Genomic DNA, 22,428 nt, shown 5'->3' on the forward strand with positions numbered 1-22,428 from the left:
TTCGAGTGCGCTTTTGCCATATTAGCAAAAGTGTTTTCTCAAGGGAGCTTTTTTCTAACTTTCCCTTAAAACACATCTACATGAAAGCCTTTTGTGTTTTTTGGCTCATTCTAATAAATAATATTTTAAGTGGTCAATTTTCGTAAATAATATTAAAATTGAGTTTTTTTTTCTTTTTTAAGTAAAATACCCGAATAAAGGTAATGCCAGATGATTTAAAATAAGGAATTAAAGAATATATACTTACCAAAATTAGTCCGCTTCTCCTAGACGAAACGGCAGCGTCTTCATCCAAACTTAGCTTTCTACGTGGCTTCATATGGACCGGTGTTTTTTTTTTTATTTTTTTAACCCACTTTTCTTAACTAAGTCGGCAATCTCTCCCTATAAATTAATCAACAAATCCCCCCTTGTTTCTCATCAAAATTGAAAAATTTCAATCGTCTTCTCTTTTAATCCTCTCGATTCCAAAGCAAGCTCCCGATTACGAATCTCTCCCAGAAGGTAATCCTCTCTTTGCAGCTTCTTTTTCTATTTCCGGTTTTGATTTCTTTGTTCGTGATTTCTCGTAAATTTTTATTTGGTTTAATTAGGGTAAGGATTCATCGATTAAATTGGATCTATTTCGATAAATATATTGGCATCTGTTTGTAAAGATCTTATTTTTTCAGATTTCAAGATCTAAAATTCCATTTTGTTCTGTCCAGTCGATTGATTTGCCAACTTTGGTATTGTTGATTTTAGGGTTTCATGGGTTAGTTCTGATCTGGCTTAAGAATTTTATGAACTTTATTCGAGTTTTTATTTAGGGTCTGATTTGTTTAGGGCTTCATGATTGAATAAACTGGCTTAAATGGAAGTTATTCTTGATGTTATATGATTTTAAATAGCGTTGATCAATAATATTGATGTGATTCCGCTTGTTTGATCAATAATATTCTTGATTATTATTTTTTTTTAGCTTTTGATAATGGTTTGATCTATCTATTAAATTGTCGGGTATTCTTGATGTTCTTCGATTTTTAAGTAGCGTTGATCTTTATTTTTTTAGCTTTTGATTATGGTTTGATCTATGCATAGGGCTTCATCTATGCCAGATTGAAGTCTAGTAATTTGTTGGGTTCTTTCGGGAAAAAAGTTTGTTCTTTATATAAATTTTTTAGTTGTGAATTAGTGTTTTTTTGTTGGCAGCAGATGCAAATCTTTGTGAAAACCCTTACTGGTAAGACCATCACCCTTGAGGTAGAAAGCTCCGATACTATCGATAATGTCAAGGCCAAAATCCAAGACAAAGAAGGGATTCCTCCAGACCAACAAAGGCTTATCTTTGCCGGAAAACAACTTGAGGATGGCCGAACTCTTGCCGACTACAACATCCAAAAGGAGTCCACCCTCCACCTAGTCCTTCGTCTAAGGGGTGGCATGCAGATATTTGTGAAAACCCTTACTGGCAAGACCATCACCCTCGAGGTGGAAAGTTCTGATACGATTGATAATGTCAAGGCCAAGATCCAAGACAAGGAAGGGATCCCTCCAGACCAACAGAGGCTTATCTTTGCAGGTAAACAACTTGAAGATGGCCGGACCCTCGCTGATTACAACATCCAGAAAGAGTCTACGCTCCACCTTGTCCTTCGTCTTAGGGGTGGGATGCAGATATTTGTAAAAACCCTCACCGGAAAAACCATCACTTTGGAGGTGGAGAGTTCTGATACCATTGATAATGTTAAGGCCAAGATTCAGGACAAGGAGGGTATTCCACCAGATCAGCAGAGGCTGATTTTTGCCGGAAAGCAGCTCGAGGATGGGAGGACACTAGCGGATTATAACATCCAAAAGGAGTCAACCCTGCATTTGGTGCTGCGACTGCGTGGTGGAATGCAGATTTTTGTGAAAACTTTGACTGGAAAAACTATTACATTGGAGGTGGAGAGTTCAGACACAATTGATAACGTGAAGGCCAAGATCCAAGACAAGGAGGGTATCCCACCTGACCAGCAGAGGTTGATTTTTGCTGGAAAGCAACTCGAGGATGGGAGGACGCTTGCGGATTATAACATCCAAAAGGAGTCAACCCTGCACTTGGTTCTGCGCCTTCGAGGAGGGATGCAGATATTCGTTAAGACCTTGACTGGTAAAACCATAACACTGGAGGTCGAGAGCTCGGACACCATTGACAATGTTAAAGCGAAAATTCAGGACAAGGAGGGGATTCCTCCAGACCAGCAGAGGTTGATTTTTGCCGGAAAGCAGCTTGAGGATGGGAGGACGCTTGCGGACTATAACATCCAAAAGGAATCCACTCTGCATTTGGTTTTGCGCCTTAGAGGAGGGATGCAGATATTCGTGAAGACTTTGACTGGGAAAACCATCACCCTGGAGGTGGAGAGCTCGGACACGATTGACAATGTGAAAGCTAAGATTCAGGACAAGGAGGGGATTCCTCCAGACCAGCAGAGGTTGATCTTTGCTGGGAAGCAGTTGGAGGATGGTCGAACTTTAGCAGACTACAATATCCAGAAGGAGTCCACTCTGCATCTTGTCCTTCGCCTTCGTGGTGGTTTCTAATTGGGTGTCTTCTGCTTGTTTTCGTAATTTTCATTTGTGATTTTGTGGTGCTGAAATGGTCAGTGAACCACATCTTTAGTTACTGTATGGAATAAAGTTTGATGTTCAAACATTATTACTGTGTTATACCTAAATCGAGCTTAGCTAAGTTTGTGTTTATATTTAAAGTAATATTGAATTTCTGTATTATCTCTTTTGTTTCATATATTCTCTCCGTGGTAATATAACGGTCAGTGAGGATGGCGTGCTCTGAAGCTAAGTTAAAAATAAACATTTTGGGGGTGAATATGCCCTTAATATTTCTAAAGGAAACCAATTAAGATTAATAATTTCAATGAACAGCGGTTGTCTTATGTAATTTTCTTTGTTGCTCATGAGTCTGTCACTACGAGTTTCGGGATTGAGTTTTTAATTTTTGTATAATTATCTTACATTTTTATACTAGATAATATTATAAAAGGTTAAATGTAAAATATGTTAATGTAAATTAATTTGCAAATATAACATTTAAATTAAAAAGTAACTTTACATGTTATTATTAAAAATTCATTTTAGATTATTCTCACATTTAAATAATTAATTGATATTTAAATTGTCTCATTAGAATTTTGCTATAATATTTTTATTTTTTTATCATAAGTGTTATTTGATATTGATTGTTATCATTTATTATTTACGATAAATATATTAATTAAAATGTACTTTGTACTTCTTTGATTTTATTTTCTTTTAAATTGATTATTAATGAAGTACTTCTCTTTAGCAATTTATGTATATTTCTAAACTAAGCTTTTCGAGTTAATCTATGGTTTATTCAAAATAGCTTCATATATTTATTAATAATTTTTATGGAACATATAAAAACTTAAATGAAAATATTATTACAATATTTCATTTTTCAAAATAAGATAATTTAATAATAACTTATTACATCTCCTTCTAAAAAGTAAAAACTATGCAAAAAAAAAAAAAGGTGAGCAGTGATTTATACATATGGATTGTTTTCAGCAATATAATATATATTAAAACCTTTTATCATACATATATATCAGTGACGAATTCATGGGGACTCGCAGGGTGTCTTGGCTCTCTTTAAAATTTTAATTAGGTTTATTTATAATTTATAAAATTTTAAATTAATAATGATAAAATTGTACTTTGCCCGTAAAATGATAAAATTTTGATTTAATCCTTTAAAATTATAAAGATATAGATTATTAAATTTATAAAATTACATTTTATTATCGTAAAAATATGTAATTTAATTTTGGTCCCTCTAAAATTTTTTTGACTTCTCCCCGGTGTATGTGTATATTAGAAATCTTATCACACACGTATATACAATATCAAAATAATTAAAAATAGATTAAATTGTAAGTAAAACTAAATTTAAATACAAAAAATTTGTGTTGGATTAAGAATACTAAATTAATACAATTATTTTTCATTGATCATGAGTTGGTGTCGTGTTCATTTGTAATACTAACTCAATCAACATTATTCATATACAAAAATATATAAAAATTTAGAATACAAATATATTTATTAAAATTTCAAATGAAAATTAAAATTGCTTTAGTTCATACGGTAAATGAAAAAGTTTTATGTAAATCCTGTTATGGATAAATTTTATTGGTTATAAAATTAAAGAAAAGACGAAAACACCCTCAAAATCATATAATTTACTTTACAAATAATTTTTTTGGTAATTCATTAACTAAGCTTAGACTTGATTGATGGGTAACACTAATAAATACTAAGTATAAAATACAACGGTTGAAAATAATAAATTCCACATATTAAAATAAAATTGTATAAAACACATTAAAATGAAGGGTTTTTTGGTGAAAAAATGGGAAGACAAAATGCCCTCAAATAATATGATTTATTTTAATTACGAAATGACATTTCTGTAATTTTTCTAATCGAGTTGGTGCTCGATTGGCTCATAACATCAACTTTGTCAAAAGCATAAATAATTAGTCAGGACCATAAATAATATATATATATATATATATATATATATATATATATAAAAAAGGCAGGATGAGTTATTTGGCCCTTTCGCTTAAAAAAAAGAAAAGTCATTTTAGTCCTCTATTTAATTTTTTTTTATCTCTTTTAGCTTTTAAACTTATGTTGTTTGTCAAGTCACTTCAAAATGGATGAAAAAGTTAATATATGTTAACTTTGCTATTGTGGCATACATGTGAATGTCACATCAGTAACTAATTAATTTTTTAAAATATAAAAATTAAAAAAATATTAAAATTATTAGAAAATATTAAAAATACACATGGATGCTATGTCAGCAAAGTTAATTGAGTTAATTTTTCCATCCATTTTGGAGTGATTTGACAAATGATGCAAGTTGAAGGGCTAAAAGAGAAGAAAAATTAAATGGAGGGCTAAGATGACTTTTTTTTTTTGTATATAAAGTTGAAGGGTCAAATAAGTTTATAACATCCCAAAAACCTCCTTGGTTGTAAACAAATGTGATAGATTCTTAGTGAAATAATATATAAGATTGATGAAAGAGAAGGTCGTAAGATACTAAATGAAGTTGAAACAAGAAGTATGGCATGACGTATTAATTTAAGGTAGGGATTATATTGTAAAAATATGAAAAGTGTTGTAGCCCTAGTGTAAATATTTAAAATTTTGTGAGGTCAAAATATAAATACAAAAAAGTTGCAGGACCAAAAGTGCAAATACCCCAATTGAGGAAAGCACTAAAGAGTAAAATAAATTGGTCAATACGGACCAAATTGAATAAGTAGAAAAATAAGAGAGACTAAATTGCAATTTTACCAAAAGTGAGAAATAGCATAAAAGTGAATATTAAGATATTACAAGGGTAAAATAGTCATTTCTCAATCAAGATAATTATCATGATAATAATTGATGAATATTTGGTGTTGAAATATGATTGGTGAAATATTTTATTATTATCTTAATGTTATTTTATTATAAGATATTTTAATATTTTAATTAATTAAATTAATGAGACACTGGCCATAGGTTGTCACGACATGAGCATCAGAGAATCTAGTGTCGCAATACTGGCTCCATGATGTTGCGACATTGGTCTTGTTTTCTTCCGAACAGACCCTGAATGCAATGAAACTTTAGAGAATGCCTAGAAGTGGTACAATAAACCATAAATGACTATATTCATTTAAGATTTTTAGAACATATATTTTTATAATATTCATTTAAAATTTTCATTTTAAATTATGTTCTTTAATAGTTAAATTAATGATTTTAGTAACGAAAAGACCTATTGATATAACCTTGATAGCTTAAAGATGTAATTAGAATGATTTGAAGTTTAGAGACTAATTTAAAATGAATGTCATAGTTTAAGGACATTTAGTGCAATTAACTCTTTTCCTAGTGGCTTAAACTATCTAATATTTAGTGCAATTATTTGTTATAGTTAATACAAAAATATTTTTTGAACATTAATCTCATTATAGATTTTTATCATATAAGCTCTTTTTTAATAGCACCCGAATTTATATCTTCTTATACTGACAATAATATTAATGTCAATTAAATTAAGACTCAATCACGTAATTAAGACAAAATAAGTTTCATAAAAAATTGTTGACCTAACAAACCTAACCCAAAATAATGACCCAAAACGGATACGTACCCAATTTACAGTCATATCTACACGATTAAGTCGGCAATCTCTCCCTATAAATAAATCAACAAATTCCCCCAATTTTCCATCAAAATCCAATTATTTCAATAGTCTTCTCTTGATTCCAAATCTCTCCCAGAAGGTAATCTTCTCTTTGCAGCTTCGTTTTCTATTTCTGGGTTTGATTTCTTTGTTCTTGAATTTTCGTAAATTTTTATTCCGTGTGATTAGGGTAAGGTTTCATCGGTTCAATTGGATCTATTTTGATAAATATATTGACATCTGTTTGTAAAGATCTGAACTTTTTTCAGAAATCAAGATCTGAAGTTCTATTTTGTTTCGTCCGGTTGATTAATTTGCCGACTTTGGTATTGTTGATTTTAGGGTTTCATGGGTTAATTCTGATCTGGCTTAAGGATTTTTATTTACGTTATTTGAGATTTTTTGATTTAGGGTCTGATTTGTTTAGTGCTTCATGGTTGCATAAACTGGCTTAAATTGAAAGTTATTCTTGATGTTATATGATTTGAAATAGTATTGATCAATAATATTGATTTGATTCCGCTTGATTGATCAATAATATTCTTGATGTTTTTTAGCTTTTGATAATTGTTTGATCTATGCCTAGGGTTTCGTCTATGCAGATCAATAATTCTTGTTGGATATTATCATTTATGGCTTGGGTTTCATCGATAATATTCTTGATTTTTTTTAGCTTTTGATAATATCATCTATGTTTTTTAGTGCTTCATATTTGAACAATTCTTGTTGAATACTTTTTGGAAATTTTCCCATACATTAGTTGTAAATTAATTCTGTTTTCTATCTATGTTTATTTACTTTATTTGATTTCTTTTATTTCGGGTCTGATTTATTAGTGCTTCATAGTTGAATAAACTGGCATGGATCCGAAGTTATTGATTGATCAATTATGTTCTTGACTTTTTTAACTTATGATAGTTGTTTGATCCTTGGCTGGGGTTTCATCTATGCCAAATTAAAATCTTAGTAATTCTTGTCGGATTCTTTTGGGGTATAATTTTTTTAAATAAGTTCTGGTAGTTGTTAATTAATTGGTTCTTGTTGACAGCAGATGCAGATCTTTGTGAAAACCCTTACTGGTAAGACCATCACCCTTGAGGTAGAAAGTTCTGATACTATCGATAATGTCAAGGCTAAAATCCAAGACAAAGAAGGGATCCCTCCTGACCAGCAAAGGCTTATCTTTGCCGGAAAACAACTCGAGGATGGCCGAACTCTTGCCGACTACAATATCCAAAAGGAGTCCACCCTCCATCTAGTCCTTCGTCTAAGGGGTGGCATGCAGATATTCGTGAAAACTCTTACTGGCAAGACTATCACCCTCGAGGTGGAAAGTTCCGATACAATTGATAATGTCAAGGCCAAGATCCAAGACAAGGAAGGGATCCCACCAGACCAACAGAGGCTTATCTTTGCCGGTAAACAGCTTGAAGATGGCCGAACTCTTGCGGATTACAACATCCAGAAAGAGTCTACCCTCCACCTTGTCCTTCGTCTTAGGGGTGGGATGCAGATCTTTGTAAAAACCCTTACTGGTAAGACCATCACCCTTGAGGTGGAGAGCTCCGATACTATCGATAATGTCAAGGCCAAGATCCAAGACAAGGAAGGGATTCCACCAGATCAGCAGAGGTTGATTTTTGCCGGAAAACAACTCGAAGATGGTAGGACACTTGCAGATTACAACATCCAGAAAGAGTCTACCCTCCACCTTGTCCTTCGTCTTAGGGGTGGGATGCAGATTTTTGTAAAAACCCTCACCGGAAAAACTATTACGTTGGAGGTGGAGAGTTCTGATACGATTGATAATGTTAAGGCCAAGATTCAGGATAAGGAAGGGATCCCACCGGACCAGCAGAGGTTGATTTTTGCTGGAAAGCAGCTTGAAGATGGCCGAACTCTTGCGGACTATAACATTCAGAAGGAATCGACCCTCCATTTGGTGTTACGTCTCCGTGGTGGCATGCAAATTTTTGTGAAGACTCTCACCGGAAAGACTATTACTTTGGAAGTTGAGAGTTCTGACACCATTGACAATGTAAAAGCTAAGATCCAGGACAAGGAAGGGATTCCACCAGATCAGCAGAGGTTGATTTTTGCTGGCAAACAGCTCGAAGATGGTAGGACACTTGCAGATTATAATATCCAGAAAGAGTCTACCCTCCACTTGGTGCTCCGACTTCGAGGAGGGATGCAGATATTCGTGAAGACCTTGACCGGTAAAACCATCACCCTGGAGGTCGAGAGCTCGGACACCATTGACAATGTCAAAGCGAAAATTCAGGACAAGGAGGGGATTCCTCCAGACCAGCAGAGGTTGATTTTTGCCGGAAAGCAGCTTGAGGATGGGAGGACACTTGCAGACTATAACATCCAAAAGGAATCGACCCTGCATTTGGTTTTACGACTTCGAGGAGGGATGCAGATATTCGTGAAGACCTTGACCGGGAAAACAATCACCCTGGAGGTGGAGAGCTCAGACACGATCGACAATGTGAAAGCGAAGATTCAGGACAAGGAGGGGATTCCACCAGACCAGCAGAGGTTGATATTTGCTGGGAAGCAGTTGGAGGATGGTCGAACTCTAGCCGACTACAATATCCAGAAGGAGTCCACACTGCATCTTGTCCTTCGCCTCCGTGGTGGTTTCTAATCGGGTGTCTATTTTGGTTGATTTCGCAATTTTCTTTTCTATGAACTGTTTGTGTTTTAAAGTGGGTTTGTGGGTTTTGAAGGGAACTATGCTTTGCGGTGCTGAAATGGTCAGTGAACCACATATGTTTAATTACCATATGAATAACGTTTTATGTTTATATTTAACAGATTTGAAGCTCTTTGACTAATCAATAGGGGTTGTATGTTGTCTGTGATCATCGTATCATATTATTCGGGGGGCTAGCCTCTGGTTCGATTAACATATTTGACTCAATTTTTATTTTGTTTATTTTGAGGTTATAAAATCTGATAAATATTAAATGAGCTGATTTGCTCCACAAATCAAGTCCATTAGCATACTAATAATTACAGCTAGGGTAAATTAGTATTTTAGAATTTGAATGTTAAAGGAAAGAAAATGAGTTTGGCCGAAATTGAAAAAATAATCTAGTTTTTAATTATTTTTTGAACCACCTTTTAAACTAATTTATCGAAATAAAATATTACTGTAATTTGATATATTAATAAATTTAGAGATAATTCAAATGTAATTTACGCGCAAAAAGTTTGGCGTTAAAAATTTTAACACGTGATATTCCATGTCTGAAAGTTCAAAAAACAAAACAATTAGAAAACAAATTTTAAACCCTCAAATCACAAATCCCAAATTGAAATATTTTAAGTAAAAACATTAATATACTTTTTATTGTATTAAATATAATTTTTCTAGATTTTGAGTAATATTTAGTTATTATTAAATTAGTGATTTATTATATATATAAATATAAATTATATTTATATTTAATATATAATTAATGTACTATTTTTTAATTCGTGCTCAAAGTTTTGTTTTTTAAGGTGAACCTCATGTGATGGCTCGATGGTTAAGGGTGTTCACCATCCATGCGTTTATTGTTCAGACTTTGTCCTGTTATTATAATTCACCAAAAAAAAATCCCGTATTTTAAATGAGCCATCTACGTTGCTAATTTAAAACCTAATCTTATTAATTCCAATTCTATTTGATTTTGAAAATAATCCAAACCTTAAATAATATTCTCTAAATCATTAACCTAATCTTACTATTTTTTTTAAACTTGGATTTGAATTTTTCTGGAAGAAAAAGCTAAATTAGAAAAAAATAAGATAACAGTGGAATCATAATTTCATTTCTCTTTCTTCAGAGAAGGGATTGTATTTACTCGCAAAATTATAGTATATATATACGGATAGATATAAGAGTACTTAAAAATACTAAACCCAATCCACACGACAATGTGCTTTATTCATATCACATATACTACAAAAACATGCATTGCACTTATTTTCCGTTTAGCATTTTAGGGTCTTAGATTTTATATCTAAAACCATCTTCGAGATTGCATATCGCATCTCCTAGGCTCTAAATCACACTTCCTCAGTTCCCTCTCCGCAACTTCAAACATATCTTTAGCCTCTTCACTCTCCCACTGTCCTTCCTGCAGCTGTTCCCTCACCGCCTGTTTCAAGCCTGTGCTCCGGCTACCCTCGTCCAGGTTCTGGAGCTGGTCGCAGCACGAGTTGAGGAGTTGGGTGTTGTATGTGCTAATGCCGCCGGTCTCTTGTTGCATGTACCACTGACACCGTTCGAGGTAGTGTAGCTTCCTTATCTGGTATTAACACGACGACTCACCGCGTCGAACCGGTTTTCTTCGTAGCTGTCAAGGGTGATTGTGGTGCGGTAGATGGAGGCGTTGACGAGGAAGAAAGCGAGAGCGAAAGTGGCTACGAGGAGAGCGAGCTTTGCCATGGTTGATTGATAAATATAACTGAATTGATTGGCGGCGGATGAAAGGGTGTTTATAATGGATTTAGGCCTTTGCATGGCGAGTACGTGTAATGTAGGGTTTTTTCGCATGCAGATGGGGGTGAGAAATTAGATTTGTTTTTGTAAATTTATACAACTAAAACCTATGAAGAGATGGTAGTGAATTTTTTGTATAAGAACAGAATTATTTTACTAATGTTAGAGTTGTGTGACCCAAATTCTAAGAGATTGCTTGCAAGTCAAGTTAAACAAAAATATATTTTCTTTCTAAAAGATTTAGTATTTATTAGTATAATATATTTGACATTTATTAGTGTAGTTTATTTGACTTACTAATTTAGCCTATAAGTAGGCTCTTTTACAATCTTAGAAATAATACCCATTAGATTAGAACTCATAACACATTCAGAGAATTTTGTGTTTACATTTTGAGGGATCTTTGTTTTTCGGGTTTTCGGGGTTTAGTTTTATCTCCATCTTTTGTACTCTTCATTCTTTTGCCATTATAGTAAAATTATCTTTGCCCGTGGTTTTTTATCCTCTTTGGAGGGGTTTTTCCACGTTAAATTTGTGTGTTCATCTTCTTAATTTCTTATGCTATTTTTACTTGTTTGTTGCTTAATCGAGACGATCCTAACAAGTGGTATCAGAGCTAGTTCAATTTTCATAGATCAGCCCGTTCAGAGATGGCAGCAACGAGGTTTGAAATTGAGAAGTTCGATAGTGAGACAAATTTCAATTTGTGGCAAGTTCGGATGATGGCAATTCTAGTTCAAAACGGCTTGAAAAAGGTTGTTACAGGGAAAAAGCCTGAGAATCTAAATCAAACAGAATGGGAAGAGCTTGATGAAAAGGCCTTGTCTGCAATCCAATTGTGCCTCGCGAATACAGTATTGTAGGAGGTATTGATGGAGAAGACCTCATTCGCCTTATGGAAAAGGTTTGAAACTCTTTATGCGACTAAGTCTCTGGCTAACCGTTTAGTGTTAAAACAACGTCTATTTACGTTTCGCATGAACAAATGTGAGCTTCTTAAAGATCACATCAGTCAATTCATTACTCTTTTAAATGATTTAAAGAACGTTGAGGTTCATATTGATGATGAAGATCAAGCTATGCTATTATTGTGCTCTTTACCCTCTTCATACAAGTCTTTCAGGGAGACCTTGATTTATGGCAGAGACAAACTCTCGTTCGAAGATGTGAAGGGTCATTTATTGAGTAGAGACAAACTCGACAATGAGTTTGGTTTGAATAGCAAAGCGATAGGCAAGCTTCGCTTTGGTAGCATCAAAGAAACGAGACAAAAGGTGTCGCCATCAGAAAAGGTTAGGTCACGTCAAAGCAGATTATTTTAAACTGCGAAATAAAAGAGCTGCTGAGAGTAACGAGGAAGATGTAGTTGGTGCTAATTTGGTCGATGAAGGTGGTGATGATTTCTTGTTAGTGTCAACGAGCGACAACTCCAAGCTTAAGTCTGAGTGGATCCTAGATTCAGAATTTTCGTTCCACATGTGTCCCAATAAAGAATGGTTCTCCACATACAGTTCAGTTGAAGGTGGAGTTGTGCATATGGGAAACGTTTCATCTAGTAAGATAATAGGTATTGGTACTGTTAAAGTTAGGATACATGATGGGACGATTAGGACACTCTCAGATGTCAGGTATGTACCTGATTTACGAAAGAATCTCATGTCCTTGAGTATTTTAGACTTGAAAGGATGCAGAATCAACATCGAGTCGAGTGACATTAAAGTATCTCGTGGAGCTCTCGTTTTGTTAAAAGGTAAAAGAACTGGCAGTCTTTATATTCTGGAAGGTTCTACAGTGACCGGTGAAATTGGACGTCCCTCGTCTGTTATGGAGTCAAAGCCAACTCGTTTGGAGCGGAGGCAACTTGGTCATAGGAGGGAAAAAGGTATGACCATTTCGTTGAAGAGAGGTTCTCTTTTGGATGCACGTTTTGAAAAGTTAGGGCACTGTATTCGTGAAAATCAAACCCGGGTTAGTTTTGATTTGGCAGTGCATAAGTCGAAGGCTAGAAGTCTTCCAGCTTCTAAGCATAGATTCGACTCAATTAATTCCCTGCATGGTTCAAGATAGGTCTGTGGCGGGTTTTGGCAAAGATGGTGTTGAAAGAATTCGTGTCGAGGTGGAGATTGTTAGAGTTGTGTGACCCAAATTCTAAGAGATTGCTTGCAAGTCAAGTTAAACAAAAATATATTTTCTTTCTAGAAGATTTAGTATTTATTAGTATAATATATTTGACATTTATTAGTGTAGTTTATTTGACTTACTAATTTAGCCTATAAATAGGCTCTTTTACAATCTTAGAAATAATACCCATTAGATTAGAACTCATAACACATTCAGAGAATTTTGTGTTTACGTTTGAGGATCTTTGTTTTTCGGTTTTCGTGGTTTAGTTTTATCTCCATCTTTTGTACTCTTCATTCTTTTGCCATTATAGTAAAATTATCTTTGCCCGTGGTTTTTTATCCTCTTTGGAGGGGTTTTTCCACGTTAAATTTGTGTGTTCATCTTCTCAATTTCTTCTGCTATTTTTACTTGTTTGTTGCTTAATCGGGACGATCCTAACAACTAATAATTTATGCTTTTTAAAAAACCATAAAATTAGTATAAATTATTAAATTTTTATTTAAAAAATTTTAATTTAATTATTATTTTTAATGAGTTAATTATATTCTTTTTAAGTTTAGTTTGAATAGTTGAAGTTTTCAGATTAACTTGAAAAAAATACTATTATTAATAGGAATCATGAATAAAAGAATACAAAGATATGGTATGTACAAATGATTGTTTATAAATGTGTTATCGTTTATAGTAAAAATAGCACACCAAAACTTATAGAATTAGAACGGCGGTGCCCACAGGTATACAGGTCAAATTGTGATATAGTATATGTATTTACAACGGAACACAACAAGTATTCAGAGGATCGTACCCCAAAGGAGGATGAAATAAATATATAATTTTTTTTTTACAATAATAAGTCTAAATAGTAATAGTTAAATTTTATATTACGACAAATCATAAAAGGGAGTAATAAGAGAAATTAAATAGTTAAAATAAATAAACGAGAAAATAAACAAACACTAATTCGATAAAAGCAATCAGGAAGATTAACTCGTTTTAGGGTTTGTAATTAACTTCAGATTAGGGTTTTAGGGATGATTAGTCACCAATTAACCAATTATACCTCCTGACCTCTAACTGATAAATCGATTGGTTGATACTCGCTTATCTCCCAACCTCACTTTCTCAACCAGGATAAACTACGGTTTTCTTTTTTAGACTTATCTTTTGATCTCATCTAACCTATGATTACTTCCTAGGGTTGTCAAGCCTGGGGTTTAGGAACGCGTAATCTCTACCAACTAATCCTCTCGAGAAACCCTAAATCCTCCATTAATCACATCCACATCCACTCGTTAATCTCTCTTAAGAGATTTAGCCACTCATTTAAATAACACAATTGAGTCGATAGAGAAAAGAGATTAGAATAATCCTGGAGTTGATGTCGATTGGAGAATGGAGTAGTAAATCTGTTGATTGGAATAACGAGTATCGTCGCTCGCAAAAGCAAATAACTGAAATAATTCAATATTATAAAACGACTATTGGATCAAAATCGATTCCAAAAGGAAAGAACAAAGAGTTTATGAAAAGCTGAAAGAAAACTAAGTTTAATCCTACCCTTAATCTACGAGGGTTTTGAAGGTGTTTAAGACGACTTAGTTACATCAAACCCCTAAGGTTCTAGTTATATGAGTGTTAGTAGCTTAAATTAGGTTTTTTGCCACATCCTAGATTTTTGTATAAATTTGATTGTGCGAACGACAATAGCCTCGGCAAACTTTGGCAGCACGTCGATAGGTGCGGATGACAATAGCCTCGACAATAGCCCCAGCCTTGCATGGTGCGGCACGATAGGTGTGATAGCCCGAAATAGGGCCTAATCGGAATAGTGGTTTCGTAACCACAAATCCGAAGTGAAATAGTTTAATTTTATAAATTTTTATTAGTTACTGATTGATTGAAATATTGTGTGAAAATATGGATAGAAAATTTTAATGCTTTAGTGCTTAATTGAATTTTTAGGACTAAATTGAGAAAAATGCAAAGTGTGTCTAATTAGTGATTAAATGACTTAATTGAATTATTGCATGAAATTGGAAGTGTTTATGTGGCAATTAGACCATGAATTAGTGTTATGGACACAAAAGGGTATTTCTAGAAAAATATCTAAGTAATGGGTCAAGGGCATTTTGTCCAAATTGAATAAAGACAAAATAAAGATGAAAACAAGTGTTCATCTTCTTAAAATCAGACGTTTGCTGCCAAAAAATTCATGTCACCATAGCTAGGGTTCTTGAACTTCCTAAGCTCAATTGTAAGTGATTTCTTGCCCCGTTTTTGATTATTTTCGTATTTTTATGCTTATTGAAGCTTGAATTTCATGTTTCTACCATTTAATTTAAATGAAATTAAAGTTTAAAATTGACCCATTCATGATATAATTGTAAATTGATTAGTGATGTTAGATAATGAATGTTTGAAGTGTTAATTACAAGTTTTACTAGATGAATTTTGATGAAAATGTTGAAAAGGGCTAAATTGTGAAAGATGGTAAAGTGTGCATAAAGTTGTGATTTTGTGAAATTGAGGGCTGTTATGAGCATGAAATATGATTTAGTGAAGTTTGAAATTTAAAAATTTAGTGAATTTTATTTTACGAGCTTAGGGACAAAAGTGGAATTTTGAAAAGTTTCGGGAAAAATGTAAATTTGCCAAAATGTTGTGTATGAATTGTATTTGAATGAAATGTTGATAAAATGTATTAAATTGTGTTAATATAGATCAAGAAAGAAGAAATAGTGGAAGTGATCGGGGAAAAGAGAAAGTTATCGACTAAATTACAAAAATAGTCGTTTTGCATCCGAGGTAAGTTATATGTAAATAATAGTTATATTTGTATAAATTGTGAATTATATTTGATATGTGAATTAATATTGAATGTGGAAGGAAAATTGTTCATGAATTATTCAAGTAATAAAGTGTTAAGTGTAAATTCCCGGTTGAACTTAGGAATAGAATTGGATACAAGTGACATGTCACTAGAGACCAGTGTTACAGTGTTACAGAGTTACAGTGTTACAGTGAGTCCCGGGTGCTGGGTGATCTAGCATGTGTTGCGTACACTGACGACTTGTGTGAGCAGCCCGTGGACATTCCAGTGTTATTGATCGCTGGTAGCTTGGCTACATTTCAATGGTAGCTTCGCTACATATCGCTGGTAGCTTCTACATATCGATTAATGGCACTTATGTGCTAAATCTCTACGTATCCGTGTATATTCCAACTGCTCAACGGGATTAATAATGAATTAAAGTGAATATGAAATGTTAAGTGTGAAAATGTATATGCAAGTGAATTGGTAAGATTGTGCATGTGTAAGTGATTGAAATTGCTAAGAAATGTTTTGATTAGTTATATGTTAAAAGTGTTAATTATTAAATGAGTAATTATTGTTTACATGTAACTTACTAAGCTATTTATAGCTTACACATTTCTTCTTTTCCTTTGTTATATAGTGATTTGAACTTGATCGAAGTGGGGATCGTCGGAGTTCGTATCACACTATCATAATCATCTCGGTATTATGTGCTTTTCAAAATGTTTAAACTATGGCATGTATGGAGTCTTGATCCTTTTGAGCATGTTCAAATGATATAGCTAATATTAGCTATTGAAGTAGCTATTAAAGAATATGTTTTGGTGTTATGTATGTTAAAATGGTAACTAATTCAAAGAAGCAGTTTCTTTGACAGCAGCAGTGACGTGAATGTGAAAAATCACCATAAATAGTAGAAATGGAATTAGAGAGTGAATTATATATTTAATTAAAGCTTATCAAGTCTATTTTTATATGAAAGAAACGGTGTAGGCAAAGGAATTCTGTATTTTGAGATATTTTAATTTTAGTGAGATAGGGTCAGAATGGTTTTTGAAGTCCCCTGTTCTGACTTTGAAAAATCATTATAAATTGTACAGAAAGAATTATGGGTCATAATTTATATTTGTAGATTTCTTAGTGAGTCTATTTTCAAAAGAAACAAACGATAACCTTATATGTATTCTGTACAAAGAGATAATTGATTTTTAGTGCCGAGAGGTCAGATCTGTCGAGCTGTGAAACAGGGATACTTTAATGAATAAACTGTACTAATTGGCCAAGTCAAAATTCTGAAAATTTTATGGTAAGTAGTAATATGAGTCTAGTTTCAGGGAAAATTTACGGATTTAAATTTTGAGTTCTGTAACTCGAGTTATAATTAAATTAGTGAAAGTCACGCAGGTAGACAGTTTTGTTGTGAACAGTGAATTTAATTTTAAAGGCAAATTTTTATGCTCCGAATCGGTAAGTTAAATTGGATAACATCTCTTACTCGATTCCGGCGACGGTCTCGGGTAAGGGGTGTTACAATAGGTGTTCCACGCCTTGTATGGCTCGTTTCATGCTTTGACGTCTTGGGAAGCTTATGCATCATTCGTCCTTTGCTCCCACGTCAATCGGACTTATAATTCATCATCCTACACATTCAATTACACACATTAGCACTACCTAAGGCCCGTGTCTGCCTCATAGGTCACAACACTCATAAATAGTGTTAAAAACATTTATTTTTACTAACATTTCATCCTAACTACTAAATATCGAAAACATAATATAAAATACTAAATTGGCTAGTTTAAAACAAGCTCCTTAAATGCGGAAATAACCCGAAATAACTACTACATTTGACAACAGGTCAAATACCCCACACTTAAGTCTTTGCTTGTTCTCAAGCAAACTAAATAAAAATAAATTAAAAACCGAAAACAAACTGAATTAAAAACATGAAATAAACATGCACAGAAAAGAAAATGTACTTGAGCCAGCTTGATATAGGAAATTGCACAAAAATATATTAACAAGATAATGTAAATAAACATATAACTCTAGAGTGATATACAATTGACTCACAATTTCTAAAATTAGACAAGTTAGTTCAATAACTTACAAAGCAAACAAATAAAAGAATGTTAAGTATAGGTTTCCATAAAACATATATAAATATACAAGTATGTTCAAATGAATATAAGTGGTAAAAATATCAACCATTGACACAATGTCCTTCACATAATGTACTACCTACGTCACATAGGACTTTTCAACTTGTAAGGTTTTGCAACTTAGGTTGGTTTAGAATTTAAGGAACAGGCTCGACAGAATAATTAAGCATGAAAGTAGTTTGACACATTCTATTCTTCCCGATATGCTCCCAAGTATACGTATAACTCACCACCTTATATCCACTTCCCTCACTTTCCTTATCTCTCCATTTACTAAGGCATCGTATATTACGCATGAGTACAATCATCTGAGCTCGTATATATTTTTTTCAATGAGATTTTCTCGATTTGACATTTTGCCTTAATTTTTTACAAGCTCAAGAAATCTTATACGTACTATACCATACAATTCCTTAGTTCACTCATTTTTTTCTTTTCTTTTAAAACTACCGTGATGTATCGACCTAATCCCTTAATATCAATGGCCAAATGTCTAAATCCGTGCAAGGACAAGGAAATAATGAATCAAATAGAATATATAATAGGCTTGAAATTTCATTTATGGTTCATCAAGAAAATGGATTCGACTCAAAATAGGTACTAGGGAAAATATTTATAGTATAACTAATTTCACGTTAGAGCACATAAATTTGAAAACTTTTTCAAAGCAAAAAGAAAAATAAAACTTTAGTATGATAAACTTGAATCACTAATTAACTTATTTAGGTCCCAAAATTATTATTTTAGAAAAATTTTAACTTTTTTATATATTCTTTAGATTCTTTTAAAAAATTATAATCTTTTAAAATATAAAATATAAAATTTTATAAATATTTTAAAATTTTTGTAATTTTTGTTGAGAGAGAGATGAATTTGCTTTCAAAATTAACAGGGATTAAAAAGAATATTTACACCAATTTGTTAATCGAAATAATTCGAATTGTAAAATTCAACTAGACTTGAACTCGCTTACTTGAGTTGACTCGAATAACTCAAACACCTCAATTCGATTAACTTAAAATTTTAAAATTTTTTATTTAAATCCAATTTTGCTGAGTCTATTCTAAACCACTTTGAATTCCTCATTTACACTGAGTTTTATAGCTCTTTATTTTCTTTTTGTGACATGATTAAATGTTGGGGTTTAGGGATTTGAAACCCCCAATCTTTGGAGTTTCGAATGTTTGTTTTTGAAGAGTTATTTAGATATAAAATTCATACTCAAATTTCTTATTTCAAATTGATAATCAATTTTTTTTCTGTCAATTAAATCATTATTTATTATAACACGCTAAATTCTAAACAGATGGCAAAATATGATTGTGACAGTGACATTGATGATATCATAATAATGTCATAATCTAAAAAATATATTAAAAATTAATAAAAATGTTTTTAAAAATTATTTCCATTTCCCCCTTCTTTTTCTCAATTTCTTTTCATTTATTTTTTCTTCTTCCCCGAATGAACCCTAGCCGCCACCGTCTACAGCTATCGGAGTTCCGAACGGGCACCCAGCTTTCCATTTCGCTACCAAACGACAACATTTTGAACTCCTTCTTCATCGTTTTCTCTACTTCCCCTTCTTCATCTGCTTTCCAATGGCTATCATCGCCGCAAACGTTTAAGAAAAAACAATCTTTTGTTTATACCCAATGCCAGTCTATCCACGCGCATTCCATTTTCCCATGTCAAGACACTCCCGCGGCTAGAACCCGTTACTCTGCTTTGCTCAACGTCCCTCGGGAGTTATGCGCCGTTATGTCCGCCCGCCATGTCGATAGGAGGTCACTGGTTGCCGGCGAAGGACATTCGCATTGTTGCGTGGTGGGTTTAACTCGTTGTGGTGTTCCGAAACGAGGGTAGTCGAGGAATTTCAGATGAACCAACCGATCCCGCCGTATTTGTTCGCGTTTGCAGTTGGGGAGCTGGGTTTTAGGGAAGTTGGACCGATGACTAGGGTTTATTCGGAGGCAGTGAATAGTGTATTGGATGAAGAAAGCGGCGCCGTGGATGGTGGTGGAAGGGAAGTTTAAGTAAAGGGAAAGGGAGATGTCAGTGGTTAAAGGGTGGTAAGAGTTGATGAAGGAGTGAGGGTCCAAAGGTGCCATTTGAGATGAAAAAAAAAAGGAAAATTGGGATTTTTGTTAGGGTTTGGATGGAAAATTAATTTGCCATAGGGAAGGGAATTAGATAGATTGGAAGATGGAGGGAGAATAAGGTGCCATTTGAGATGAAAAAAAAAAGGAAAATTGGGATTTTTGTTAGGGTTTGGATGGAAAATTAATTTGTCATAGGGAAGGAATTAGATAGATTGGAAGATGGAGGGAGAATCAAATAATGTTGGGTAAACAATAAAATAGTCAATTTTATTTGTCTTAGATTACATTTTAGTCATTTATGTTTAAAATGTTATGTTTTAGTCACTCACGTTATTGTTTTGTTACGGAGTGGTCACTCTACTGTTAAGCTCTATTACCTAGCGGCGGTCCTACATGGCGGTCCAAATAGATTTTAAATGTCAACTTGGATGTTCTATGTGGCAGTCCAAATTATATTTATTTAATTAAAAACCTATTTTCATCCGAGTAACTGGACTTTTAAGTTGACATTTAAAATCTATTTGGATTGACATATAGGATTATCGTTAGGGAGGTAATGGAGTTTAACGGTAGAGTGACCACTTTGTAATAAAACAATAACGTAAGTGACTAAAACGTAACATTTCAAACATAAATGACTAAAATGTAATCTAAGATAAACAAAAGTGACCATTTTTGTAATTTACCCAATAATTTTTATAAGAATATAGAAAAGTGTTTTTGGAAAAGAAAATCTATTGCAAAGTATTTTTTAAAGAAGCAAAAATTTTAACTTCTGCTCAAAAGTAATTTTTGACCTTTTTTTTTTTTTGAGAAGTAATGATAAACTAAATCTTAGAAGTGACTCTTTTGCTTGACCCATTATTCTCTTTCACAGCACTAATAGCCTCAATTATCATGTCCGAGTAAGAAGGGCGGTCTGAAATCGGAAGCACGACAGCTGCCGTCGGTGGTTCAATCACAGTAGGCAGAGCGGGGGCCATACGCAAACAATGGGCGAGGGAGAAGGGTCTACAGTGATGGAAGCTGACAGTGAAGAGTTCATATTTTGGTTATGGGTTAAATATTTTTCTGGGAAAGTGATAATAATTACCGGAGGGAGAAATAAATTTTATTTTTCTGAATAAATTGATTTTATTGATTTTTAATATATTTTTTAAATCATGATAATGTCATTAATGTTACATGTCATAATTATATTTTTGTCATCTGTCTTGAACTTGAATACGTTACAAAAAAGTATTAATTTAGTTGAAGGAAAAAAATTTGAGAACTAACCCGATACAAAAAATTACCAACCTAAAACTTAAAAAGCGTTACAAAAAGTATCAAACATGAAATTTCACGTGTTAAACTTTTTAACACCCTGGCGTGCCACATCATACAGTTAATGTAGGGGCGTAATTAGGGGTTGGTAGGACTCCGACCCCCTAAAATGAAAACATTCTCATTTAGGTTTTTTAAAATTTTAAAAAATTTAAATTAGTAACGGTAAAATTACACTTTGGTTTCTTTAAAAATAATAAAAATTTGATTTAATCTTTTAAAAATCATAAAGATATATACTATTAAAATGGTGAATTGCATTTTTACTATCATAAAATTACAATTTAATTTTAGCCCCTAAATTTTTTTTTTGGCTTCACCCCTGAGTTGACGACCTATTAAGTTTTTCACCATTTTGGGCCATTTTGACAAACATTGTGATTTGAAGGTTAAAAGTGACAAGAATTTATTTTGAGGGTTAAAATGATATTTTTGTAAAATTGGAGGATGAAAAATAGATATTTTTGTTGTTTTTCCTACTGGTCTGAACCATGCTAATATTTCTCAACTAATCTAAAATGCGAGTATGAAGGAAATTAAGGGCCGGTTCAGATGGGTGGTTGGGTGTGGTGTGGTGTGGTGCGGTGCGGTGCGGTGCAGTGTGTTTAGTTTACTTTTTCTCTCACGCTATAATATTGCTATAGTATTTAATCTTACCGCCACCGTTATTTTTATACTAACCGCAGGTAACCCATCCTAACTAAGCCTAAATCAAAATTAAAAACTTTGATTTAAGCAAGTTACTCATAAATCTAAAACCTTTTAAAAATATACAAAATTTTTATTTTCGATTTGAATGATTAAAATGTAGTGATAAATACATGTAACATGTTTTTCATGTTTTTCTTAAGCTATATAGCATGCTTACTTATACATATACATGAATACGTCAATTTCAATTTCATCATATACTATATGTGCACAAAATAAACTGACCTTGATGATGAGCCAAAAGTTTCTATGATTCTATCTTAAGAAAAGGATAAACTACATAAATAGTCACCCAACTATAAAAAATTATTTTAGGCATTCAAAATAAAAGTTAGTAATTTAAGCGCTCACGTTATATAGTACGGTCATTTTAGTCACTCCCACTAAAATTATAAACGGCAAACTGACGTGGCAATTAAAAAATCAGTATA

General features: G+C 33.0%; 2 protein-coding genes across 2 annotated transcripts; one reads left to right on the forward strand and one right to left on the reverse strand.

The window, feature by feature from the left end:
• Window positions 1-439: 439 nt before the first annotated feature.
• LOC105768256 (uncharacterized) lies at window positions 440-9,072 on the forward strand. Its single transcript, XM_052630546.1, is given in 3 exon segments — window positions 440-504; window positions 1,195-2,574; window positions 7,311-9,072. Coding segments are annotated over 2 exon segments (2,982 nt in total). The 5' UTR covers window positions 440-504; the 3' UTR covers window positions 8,913-9,072.
• A 1,203-nt stretch (window positions 9,073-10,275) lies between these two features.
• On the reverse strand, window positions 10,276-10,703 carry LOC105767298 (2S sulfur-rich seed storage protein 2). Its single transcript, XM_012586799.1, has 2 exons — window positions 10,587-10,703; window positions 10,276-10,530 (listed from the first exon to the last, which is right to left on the reverse strand). Exons 1-2 carry the CDS (start codon window positions 10,701-10,703, stop codon window positions 10,276-10,278), a joined length of 372 nt encoding a protein of 123 aa, XP_012442253.1.
• Between the last annotated feature and the right edge of the window lie 11,725 nt (window positions 10,704-22,428).

Source organism: Gossypium raimondii, chromosome 5 (assembly GCF_025698545.1).
Source record: "Gossypium raimondii isolate GPD5lz chromosome 5, ASM2569854v1, whole genome shotgun sequence".
NCBI lineage: Eukaryota > Viridiplantae > Streptophyta > Magnoliopsida > Malvales > Malvaceae > Gossypium > Gossypium raimondii.